Source organism: Amblyomma americanum, chromosome 4 (genome assembly GCF_052857255.1).
Source record: "Amblyomma americanum isolate KBUSLIRL-KWMA chromosome 4, ASM5285725v1, whole genome shotgun sequence".
Taxonomy (NCBI): domain Eukaryota; kingdom Metazoa; phylum Arthropoda; class Arachnida; order Ixodida; family Ixodidae; genus Amblyomma; species Amblyomma americanum.
Window position 1 is genome coordinate 43,035,870 of NC_135500.1, and position 12,279 is coordinate 43,048,148.

The following is a 12,279-nucleotide window of genomic DNA, read 5'->3' on the forward strand; positions in this document are numbered from 1 at the left end:
ATGAGGAACTGCTCTGGAGAAGGATGGGAATTGCACCCACTGGACTGCCGGATTATTCCGAACAAGTGCTCCACAGGGTCTGTGCTCAAACGCGAAGTCATTAGGTACTTAAATCGAAGCGTCTCTGTCAAGTACTGCAGCAATGATAGCGTGCTAGCAAGGGTAACTCTAAGTCCAGTCGCTGTGGAATCGCTTAGAAATCCTTGTTTTCCAGAGGTGCCAGCTTCCCACTTGTCAAGATAGTCCAGAAAGTCCACAAGAATGGCAGCTGTTGGAGATGCTGGCCTGAGTGCTTCGGCGGGAAACCTTGACGTCATGGCCGTTATCAATTTGTTTATCTTCCTGAAAAGAAGACAAAAAGAAACACAAATCAAACGTTGTATGCAAGGCTAATGCCGACTGACAAATCAGTAATTCATGGATAGTATATCTTACGTGAAGAATTCTTGCGTAGCTTCGATGGAGCCGCATTTCCTTTCAATATCTTTCTTGTAAAATGCCATTCCTCTCAGGACGTTTGTCCCGAAAAGTTGGAAGGCGTACGAAACCCTCATTTTCTCAAAACAGTTGGGATCTGTATGCGCTTCAGTGAGTCCAGGCATGACTTTCAGTGTCCGCACGCTGCAGTCGCGTCGGAATGCTTCTCGAACAGGCCACATTGAAACCTAGAGAAATGCAAAAACAAGATTGCAGCTTTCCTCAATTAGAAACAGCGATACGTAGTTTCAAGTGTGCCGAATTACCTTTCCTTCAGGGGTGGTAAAGTCAGCCCTCTGGAGTCCATTTCGCAAGCACTTAATCAGATGAGGGAAGTCCGAAACGAAATGCAACTTCCTCTCTCTGTCAACGGGATGATCCACTTTGCACGTAACACTCTTTGCTGATGCGCCAACCCCTGCAAGCCTCCACATTTTTCGGTTCCAGGCCGCCCCATCGCATGTTATGTAATCTACGAAAAGTCCGGCGTTCTCAACAATAATCACGGCTTCGATCATCATCTTCAATAAAATGTCGCCCTTTACATTTCCTTTTGTCGCAAAGACACCGACGATTTGGCTCCATTTTCCTACAAGGGGCACAAACATAATTACCATACCATGATCGCACGGTTGGTGTTTATCCTGTGGTTTCGTAAAAGTACCAAGGTCGACGAAGCCTTGAACTTCTCCTGACGAGGTTACGCTGAAGTGCTCAGACAGTTTTACCTCGTCAACTAGTAGACCCCCATGCCTTTGGAAATTTGACATGCTCGATGTCTTCTTTTTTAGAATATCCATTGTTGTCGCGCTAAAGCCAAACGATGACCGGTATGACCTCATATATTTTTTTATAGTAGTCTTGCTTGGTAGCACAAGGATCTCATGCTTTCGTATGTGTTCGTACAAACGGGGACTTTTGAGCTTCATCAGAATGCACTCTAGGATCCATTCCTGGTTGTAGCGCATACCCCTCCTGCTTGACCTTTTTGTTGCTTGAAAACACTGCCGCACACTAGCCTGCTGTTTTCGTGGAAGGCAACTGATGCTTTTTTCAAGCACATCTTCTTCAATCACTGCATTCTTGGCCCTCATTTCCTCCAGGCGTGCTGTTATACCAAGAAGCTTGGTTGAAATGCGGCGATTTTTCTGGCTCAAAAGTCGAAATTTTGTGGTCTTTGTGGCAGCTGTGCACTTTTGTACCCTCCGCTTCAAATGGCTTTTTCGTGTCAATAGGGCCTTCCGCAGGTACTTGCATGGAATGCATGTTGAGCCTGTAGAGAATTTCAAAAGAAAAATATATTTCTACGCATTGCTTGGCAACAACGCTATCAATTGTTTTTTTTTATGTTGATCCTTCTATTGGATTTTAATGGCATGCAGCTGCAATAGTGCGATATGCCGCACATGCAGTAAGATCTAATCAATGAACTGTAAAGGCTGCTTCAGCGAAGGTGAACCAGAATTTTCAAAAATAGGCTTTTCTAGATACAGCGATAACTGCTTGACATTGGGATACCTGTGTGTTTATATGAACAAACAGATAAACCATATTGATTTTCAACCTCATTAACTAATTGTTTAACATATGCATCAGTAAAACTCTGTTGCTCATTAAGAATTTGGCTAGACCAGTAAAAAATGTGCATTGATGCAAGGGCTCACCTTTGTCATTTACAGTTACGTTGCATTTGGTGCTCACAAAAAGGCCATCTGCATCCGATATCTGCTGCTTGAGTCTTTCTGTGAGCGGCACACCGACGAACTCTTCTGGTCTACCCACGCCTTTACAAATTTGCAAAGAATCTGCATCTTGTAGCACTTGCTCCCCTTCGCTCAGTGAGCTTAAAACCTTTTCGGAAATCAGTGTCTTGCGAACAAACGTGCGGCAAAGCACTGTACTTGGGCTTTCCCCATAGTTCATGAACACAGATTTCTCTATGCTGATAGCGTGTGTTTCACAATTGAGGGAGCCGTGGACGAAAGCAACACCATCGTAGTTCCAAAACTTGTGCAGTGCCCAGAGCTCAGATGGTTTAGGGACTTCGCTCAGCTGAAACGCATAATTCTCGCTAGGCTCACATAACTCCGCTGCTTCGTCATTATGGGACGTAATAATCGGTGATATATCCTCTTGTGCGCACTGCCTCTTGGCTGACGGGTCGCTGGGCACTTGCGAAGACGTTCTTTTCCTTGCTGGCCTCTCGCGCGAGGGCTTTTTGGACAGATACGCGGGAAGGTTGGGCAGAATTGTTGGTTCTGCATCTGGCGAAAGAGATGGCTTGCCACGTGGTATGCGCACCTCCTTGCCGTTGATGATATGCACATAGTCTCTTAATATGTACTTCTCTTCAAAATGCAGCTCGCACACGGCATCTGTCATTTCCAGGGGCTTGTCCGCACGGTGCAAGTTGCGCTGCCATGTGCGGCGCCTTGCTTCGTCTTCAGGAACCCCGAATAATGACAACTTCGGAGCATCCTTCACTCCACTGTAGCCGGTCCTACATCCAGGAGCAAAACAATAGTTCCTCCGCCGAGGTTTGCTCATCTCGTAATATCATGGGCTGCACAGCGCAGCATAGATGAAATCAACACGCACATGAATTAACGTACGGAGGAAAAACGCTTGCCCACGACGATCTTGTTGAAACCAGCGCGCGTACCCTACGTAGATGAGTGCACGTGCTAAGATTGCCGCGCACAGTGTTCCGTTTCTCGTACGGTCAGTGGATGGCCCCTACCTGTTCCCTGGAGAAAGTCACACCTATGTTAAACAACATAACAGAGCATGACACACTGAAAATACACTCCAAGGCAGAGCACGCTCCCTGTGTAACAAACAAGCCGGCGCCTATCGCAGCGAGCTCCGGAGTGCGAGGGGGCTGCCAAGATGGATGGATGGATGGATACGGCTGAACCCTTTACATCGGGCGGTGGCTCAAGCCACCTAGCCATGTCTTGTGAAATTTTACTCCTGTCTTGCTTTTAGCCACCAATCAGATAACCTTCGCTTGGTTACTTCTAACCTCTTAAAATCCACTTTCCCTTCACTATCCCTAAACCCCAATGCCTTGGGTAAGTCAGCCCCGCTGCCTTCCACTGTAGGGTGAAGCCCTTTACAGAAAAGTATCAAGTGTTCAGCCGTTTCCTCCTCCTCTCCGCACGCAATGCACAAAGTGTCTATCTCCTGGTACCTGACTCTATACTTCTTAGTCCGCAAAACTCCAGTCCTGGCCTCAAACATCAAAGAACTTCCCCTACAATTATCATAGATATTTTCTTTGACAATTTCCTGTTTAAAGGTCCGGTATGTTTCTAGTGCCGATTTCGTCAGCATCCCTGTTTTCCACAAAGCTCTCTCTGTTCCTTTAACCTTTTTCTTAACCGATAATTGCTGATTTGCCCCCTTACTGCTGTCCAGATATTTGCTTGTCAATTTTCTAGTTCGCTTTCTCCATTTCGTGTCAACATTCTTTATATACAGGTATCTGAAAACTTTCCTAGCCCACCGCTTTTCCTCCATCCTTCTCAATCGTTCCTCAAATGCTATCTTACTGCTAGCCTCTCTGCTCTCGAAAGACGCCCATCCCATATCACCCTGTACCCCCTGATTTGGTGTGTTGCCATGTGCTCCCAAAGCTAACCTCCCTACTCCCCGTTGCCTAATTTCCAGCCTTGCTTGAACATCTGGCCTCATACACAGGACCGCATTCCCGAAGGTCAGGCTAGGGACCATCACCCCTTTCCAGATTCCTCTTACCACCTCATACCTATTGTAATTCCACAGTGCCCTATTTTTCATGACAGCTGCATTCCTACTAGCTTTATTCATTACATATTTTTCATGCTCTGTCAGATACTCAACACTGTTATTTATCCACACCCCAAGATACTTGTACTCATTCACTACCTTTAGCACGAACTCCTGTATTCTATGCTCGACGCCCTCTTCATTAAATGTCATGACTGCAGATTTTTCCTTACTATACTTGAAGCCTAATCTATCTCCCTCTGTACTGCATATGTCTAACAACTTCTGCAGGTCTTCCTTGTTGTCAGCCATTATCACTATATCGTCCGCATATATTAGTCCCGGTAATGTCTGTTTAATCAATTCCCCTTGCTTGAAAAAAGATAGGTTGAAACCTAGTCCGCTCCCCTCTAGCTTGGCCTCCAAACCTTGCAGGTACAACATGAACAACAAAGGGGACAGAGGACATCCTTGTCTAAGCCCCCGCTGTATCTCTACAGGCCCTGATACATTTTTTTCCCATTTTATGAGCACTCTGTTACCTCTATATATATCTTTTAAAAGATTAATTACTCCATTTTCCACATCCAATGTGCCCAATATGTCCCACAAATGCTCCTGAGTAACGTTGTCATAGGCTCCCCTAATATCCAGAAATGCTAGCAATAAAGGCCTATGTTCCTTTTCCGCAATTTCTATACACTGTGTCAATGAAAATAGATTGTCCTCCAACCTCCTTTGTTTCCGGAACCCATTCTGTAGTTCCCCTAGCACCCCCTCGTTCTCCACCCAAGCCTGCAGTCTATCCTTTATAATTTGCATCACCACCCTGTAAACCACAGACGTCACTGTTATGGGGCGATAGTTACTTACGTCTGCTTTGTCCCCCTTTCCCTTATATATCATGTTCATTCTACTTAATCGCCATTCATCGGGGACTTTCTCATCCACTATCATTTTGTTCACTACCTGTATTAATGTTTGCTTGGATTTTGGTCCTAACTTCTTTATCAACATAATCGGGATACCATCTGGTCCTGTTGATGTGCCACTAGGAACCTTCTTTGCCCTCTCCCACTCTCCTTGCTCAAGTGAAGCTATTGCTGTAACCGGTCTGTCCTCCTTCGATAAATTATGTACCACGTGCTTTGCTGAAAATTTTTCCGTCATCCTTGTTCCTATGTGTTTTATTGCTTCATCCCCTTCTAGTCGAATACCCTCATCTGTAACAATAAACCTTTGTTCTAGCCTAGTTTTATTACTCATTGCATTTAGATGTTTCCAGAATTTTTGGGCTGCTTTTCTATCCTTTTTATTTACTTTTGACATCCATTGGGCACCCTTTCTTCTAATTTTCTCATTAATCAAATAGGATGCGTCCCTTCTACGCTTTATGAAGGTATCCCATTTTCTGTCTACTTTGCGTTTTGGTTCCCCCCTCTTCTTGGAATATCTGTGTTCCCTGGATGCTTCCTTGCGCTTTTCTATTGCCCTCTTGACCTCCTCATCCCACCAACTCTTGGGTTTGCATCTTTTCCCTTTTAGCTTTACTCGCACCTTAGCTAGCTCTAGCTCCAGTAATCGAGTTAATTTGGTATAAGTCCATTCTGTTTCACTATCCTCAAAAATTACTTTCTCGATTTGTTTGGTTGCTACTTCCAATTGCTTTTCTGAGTAAAAATTTCCCCCTGATTGTTTATCTTGATTCAGTCCTACATTGCTTTTTCTTCTGAAGCTCAACTTGATACGCTTGTGGTCACTACCTAGACTTCTGGAACCATCTTCATCTATGCTCATTACCCCTAATCTGTTATACATCCTCTGTGACATTAGTGCGTAATCTATCGTCGAGTGCAGACTCCCCGCCTCCCATGTTATGAGCCCTTCACACTTCTCGGTGCTGTTGCATACAACTAAATCATGCCTGTCACACATGTCCTGCAGCATGCTTCCTGTCGAATCCGTGTACCCATCCAGGTCTTCTATGTGTGCATTCATGTTGCCTAATATAATTATCTCGCCCTGTCCTCCTAGCTCATCAATGTCGCTTGCAATACATTCTAACATTTTCCTGTTTTCCTCTTTGGCATTAACCCCTGTCCACAGGTATACAAAGCCAAGGAGTGTTTGCTTGCCTGCCACTGTTCCTTTTAGCCATAAATGTTCCCTGCATCCCAGTCTAACCCTTTGAAAATTCATACTTTTATGAATGAATGCCCCAATTCCACCTCCCTTTCTGCTGCCCTCTGTTCTATTGCAATATTCCCATGCATAGTCTGGGTTAAAGGGTGGTTGCTCCATGTCTCTAAGATGTGTTTCCGCTAAACCATATACCATTAATTCCTCCTGTCTTAACTGTTCTTCTATTTCCTCCCATTTCAGTCTATTCCTGCCACCTTGCATGTTAATGAAACCTATATCTGAATTAACTTGGCCCTGGCGCTTGCGTCTCTTTCTTCCCCTATGGTTCCATTGTCCGTTTGATCTTAATTCTTCCTTCTCTACACTGGTTCCTTCAGAGCTCTGGGTCCCCCCAAAAAAGCTGTTGCCTGGCGACCTATCCTACTACCCACCTTCTTGCCAGTGGCACCACCGTAGTGGATGCCATCCTGTGCAAAAGGGTGGGGCCTAACCTCGTACACTTCCCTGTTGACCTCCATCACCTCGTATCTTAGTCGTCGACTCAATAGCCTAATTACCCGATTAGTCTCCACGACCCTCCTTTCCGTTTCGCGAGCCTGCCTCTGGACCTCTGGGATTGTGCATATGGTCACATGCACACTCTCAGAGGCCTCTCTAAGCCTACGCATCCCCACCTCCAACTGCGTCTCAAGATTCTGGCTCCTCCCCTGCAGTACATCATTGAGACCAGCATGGATGACCACAAGGTGTTCGCCATCCATGCTGCCCACCACCACCTCCCGGGCTCTGGCCATTGCATCCACCATGCACTTTCCCGACTGAGCCTCCACCTGCACCCGCCTGTCTGCCTTCACTGCCGTCAGAACGCCTCCCTCAACCCTCGCTACATTCGAGTCCCCGACCACCAGAACTCTCCTGTGCCCCAAACGTTCGCTTCCTAATTCCATCTGTTGGCCTCCGGATCGCTCTAGCTGACTCTCCTGCCGCTGTACGCTATTGTCGCGAGTTTCCATGCCCGCTTTAACCTTTTTCATTTCGTTCGCATTTTTCTCGCTCAATGCTCGCTGCACTACAGCACTGTACGATCGACGAGCCTCGTCCCCCACCTGACACTTCTCCGAACTGGGGTGCCCAGCCGGCCGCGACCTGAGCGCTTCAACCTGTTTTTCTAGCTGGGTCCGCTTTTCCCGCTCTTCTTTAATCTCGCCCACCATTCGCTTCAACAGGGCGGCATTATTCTCCTCCTTTTTAATCAAATCGGCGACCTGAGCTTCCAGCTTAATCCGATCCTCTCGTTCGACCTGCCGGTCCGCATTAAGTGCATTAAACCCAGCTTCCCATTCCCCTTTTAACGCATGAACGGCGTCCCCAAACCGCTTGCACATCTTACACACGAAGCTAGCCTCACCCGCCTCGGCTAAGCTCCCGAACCCTGTCTCATCTAAGTAACACCAACGGTCGCACTCCTGGCACTGTACTAACTCCCCGTCCTTGTCCTCCTTAACTTTCCTAGCTTGCCGACCCATCGTCCGGCTGACTACGCCTTGTGAAAGCCCGCCAAAATTCCTATGCGTAAAAACCCGCCAAGAATATTACACAAAACTTCGGCACTACGCAACGTAAAAGCCCGCCAAAATTCCTAGAGAAGAAACCTTCGGCACTAGTCAACGTAAGAGCCCGCTAAAACTCCTGCACAAAAACCTTCGGCACTGCGCAACGTAAAAGCCCGCCAAAATTCCTACACAAAAAACCTTCGGCACTACACAACGTAAAAGCCCACCAAAATTCCTACACAAAAACCTTCGGCACTACGCAACGTAAACGCCCGCCAAAAATCCTACACCAAAAACTTTCAGCAATACGCAAGGTAAAAGCCTTCCAAAATTTCTACGCAAAAACCTTCGGCACACACACTTCCGCTAGCCTTTCTACCCTTAACTCGGTTTAAAACTACTGCCCGAAAGCATGTACAAGCGCAAAAACCAAAAGGCACTTAGCTTCAGACGTAGTCGCTGGAGCTCCAAAAAAAAGCGTCCGCCTCCGACGGTGTCACGCAGCAGCGCCGCCGCGCGGCGGCCCGAGATTTCGGCGCCGCCTGCTTCACGCGCTCCGCTGGCGCGGAGCTTCACTCGGCCCACTACTCCTAATTCTAGTACACTATAGTTCTTAGACGTCACACTAGACGTCTTGTTAGACGTCTAGAGTATTGGAACGCAGCCTATGTTCGGCGATCCTGAATATCGGTGTTGCTTCATTGCAGACTTGAGTTGTATCCGACTATAGCACTCATATTACAGTGATTACCTGTTTAAGTTATTTCATTGGTTGCTCACTTAATAAATACATGGCTGTGCACACACCCATGGTTCTGCCGATATCTGCCGATTTACAGTGAAGAAAATTTTATTTGTGCGGCATCACAGGTGCGACCTTCTTTTCCTGTTTAGCTAAATAAGCTAACAAGCACAAGCCGCCGGATGTACATTCAGTTTGTGTTTTGTGACACTGCTAATATCAGACGCCAACAGAATCCACATATCGCACGTAACTCCGAATGGCTACTGCAAGTCGACCTTCATTTACTGTTCTTGTATAGCAAAATACACATCGTCAGGTTTTAATAAAATGACTTACCTCTTTCAAAAAACAAGGTGCTAATATATTTTTTCTTTTCTATTGGCAGATTACATTCAAATTTTGTAGCTTTATTATTTCTTTATATGTGTGTTTTGCCCCCCATCCTCTGGTTGTGCTGCAGTCGCGCTAAACCACTTTTCGGCCCAGCCTTCGCCACCACTTTAAATCGGCCTTGTAATACCGCGAGTGTGACGTAGAACGTGAACTAACGGCGAGGGCGGAAACTGTGCGAGAGCCCTCTTATGCTACCTATGGCAACAAGACTGCCAGAACCGAGACCCCCGTTAAGCTATTAGCAGACAAGGTAAAGGAATATACTATTATTATAATTGGTTTTGGGGGGAAAGGAAATGGCGCAGTATTTGTCTCATATATCATTGGACACCTGAACCGCGCCGTAAGGGAAGGGATAAAGGAGGGAGTGAAAGAAGAAAGGAAGAAGAGGTGCCGTAGTGGAGGGCTCCGGAATAATTTCGACCACCTGGGGATCTTTAACGTGCACTGACATCGCACAGCACACGGGCGCCTTAGCGTTTTTCCTCCATAAAAACGCAGCCGCCGCGGTCGGGTTCGAACCCGGGAACTCCCGATCAGTAGTCGGTAGGTAAAGGAAATGAGGGGCTCGTTTTGACAAACATATTAAGGAAGCCAACAGTCACCGAAACCAAGGGACATAAGGGAATGTTTTTAATCTTTGTCTTTTATTTTTTTGTAGTGCCAAACAATCGGTTTAAAGAAAATTACTTATAAAGCAGCAGAAAAAACAACCATGCCGCCGGTGGGATCTGAACCCACGACCTCCGAATATCGCGTCCGGTGCTCTTACCAGCTGAGCTGCTTTTTTCTGCTGGTTTATAAGTAATTTTCTTTAAACCGATTATTTGGCACTACAAAAATAAAATTAAAAAAAGATTAAAAACATTGTCCTATGCCCCTTGGTTTCGGTGACTGTTGGCTTCCTTAATATGTTTGTCAAAACGAGCCTTTCATTTCCTTTACCTTGTCTGCTAATAGCTTAACGGGGGTCTCCGTTCTGGCAGTCTTGTTGCCATAGGTAGCATAAGAGGGCTCTCGCACAGTTTCCGCCCTCGCCGTTAGTTGACGTTCTACGTCACACTCGCGGTATTACAGGACGTGCTACGTCCACCGCTATGGTCGAGGGTGGCGCTGGTGAACACTCTCAAGGTTCGCTTACACGCAGTAAACATAAATACCCACGAAAGCAGCAGATTGGACAGCCGTCGCCGTAGCTCAGTTGGTAAGAGCACCGGACGCGATATTCGGAGGTCGTGGGTTCGGATCCCGCCGGCGGCATGGTTGTTTTTTCTGCTGCTTTGTAAGTAATTTTCTTTAAACCGATTGTTTGGCACTACAAAAAATAAAAAAGATTAAAAACATTCCCCTATGCTCCTTGGTTTCGGTGACTGTTGGCTTCCTAATATGTTTGTCAAAACGAGCCCCTCATATATATATATACCCTGCGATCTCCTTGGCACCAGAACATTTTTTAATCGGCTAATTTAAACATGCATCAAGTAGCAGTCTACGCTTCTCCTTTTGGCTAACTCGTGCACGAGTTTTCTTCAACTACCCGTGCAGATTCGCGAAGACTTCATTCTTTCGGCAGCAAGACGAGGTTTTCTTTCCAGAGCATGACTTTGAAATTGGTCTATTTGATTTCAGGGAAGATATCGAACTTCACTCACGCCCTGTCGTCCTCCAGAGATGAGGCCTTGGAGCAAGAGAAAACTGACGCCGAGTTTTTGACTGAAGGAAATATGGCTCAGATACTCATCGATTTATTTGGAGGTAAGATATCCTGTAAGATGGCCGACCACCGTTAAGTTCCGAGAGAGTTACCCATGCTGATGAGTGCTGCAATTGAGAAAAAAGGCACGGCTAACTTGTGGTCTGCGAGGGAAAACAATGGTAGCCTATTTAGTATGGTTAGGCCAAATGCGAATAAGGCGTGCAACATGTGTTAGCCGTTGTTTTGCTAGTTATTGCAAGGTTATGGCAAAGCACATGTAATGTAAGAATTCGCAGAACGATCAGTTCCACATGAGACTTGACTGGTGTTACAGTACCGTTTATACATATATACAGCTCAAACTTTCGTACCACTTTAGCTAATATTGTATACTGACAGGATTATATATAGTGTTGTTGCTCATTGTACTTGTTTTTGGATTTGTCATGGTGTTACTGTTGTTATTCCTACCCCTGTAAACAGTTCAGATACTTATTTTTGTTTTGTTTGTTTAAGCCACTCCTCTCTTCAATGCCTTTTCTAAAAAGGCCTTGAGGGTATTGTAAATAAATAAAACAATGCGGATTTCACTCGGAGAGGTGAGGGAGGATGGACGCAGGAAAAATTCGTGAGGACGCGGGTGAGAGAAGAAAGGCATGATGAGGCGAAAATGGTGGACGAAAGATGATGAGGTGAGGGCGAGGGAGGTGGCCCTGAGCGCGAGGGTGATGGCCCGAACCGTAATCCGGGCTAACGTTTTTTGTCTGTGCAGCCCGTTATGAATTCCCATTTTAGAGCTCTATTTCTCAGAGTGAAGGTTCCCGTGGAATACGTAGTTTCTGCTGTCTGCAGGTACATGAGGCGAACACGAAAGGTGGAGAACCGCACAGCCTCTCCATCGCAGTGCCTAAGTTGTAAATAAAACAAACTAAGGAAGCACGTATGAACAGCCACCGCTAAGCTTCGAAGAGAAAGAAAAAACGCAAGAAACGGTGAAGGAGCAGGAACGAAAGTCATAAAACAGTCGGCACACTTGGTGAACGAAGGCTTACGGAGTCAGGAATAATCCAGCGTGGGCACTGCATGGCATTCAGTGAAGGAGTGCGCGGAGTACCGACGTGCGGCAATCATTGCAACGTCGTGGTAATAAATTTGGCCATGTCTGTTCGAATCAACGCGCTTAAGATTAAAGTGGATGGTGGGATAGCTGTATCGAGCTCGACCCATCACGGTGCAGATGGAGCGTCTCGCATTGTGATCATGTTCGCGGCACGGCTGGTTATGCATAGTTCTCGCCATTCGGTCTCTTGAATGGGAGCTGTGTGTGCTGCAACTACAAAGTCGTATCAGTGTTACTGGACATAGCTCGTTTGAAGAAATTCACCATAACTAGCAGTGATGTTAGATGATGCAATGATATTGTTCTTCATATGATGATGATCACGCTTGTTTGCTGACTAGGCGACACATTGCAACGGGCAAAGAGGACGTTTTCTTCAACTGTACCCGTTCATTTAGAGTTT

General features: G+C 46.1%; 2 protein-coding genes across 2 annotated transcripts in view; one reads left to right on the forward strand and one right to left on the reverse strand.

Annotated features, from left to right (window-relative positions):
- The window catches only part of LOC144127910 (steroid 17-alpha-hydroxylase/17,20 lyase-like), a 54,563-nt gene that overhangs the window by 22,215 nt on the left and 20,069 nt on the right, over positions 1-12,279 (forward strand). Inside the window, exon 2 of the mRNA XM_077660896.1 lies at positions 10,690-10,815. Within this exon, the coding sequence (XP_077517022.1) occupies positions 10,690-10,815 (126 nt within the window). The remainder of the gene's footprint in view (positions 1-10,689; positions 10,816-12,279) is intronic.
- LOC144127909 (uncharacterized) lies at positions 1,907-3,327 on the reverse strand. Its single transcript, XM_077660894.1, has one exon. It carries the CDS (start codon positions 3,022-3,024, stop codon positions 2,050-2,052), a length of 975 nt encoding a protein of 324 aa, XP_077517020.1. The 5' UTR covers positions 3,025-3,327; the 3' UTR covers positions 1,907-2,049.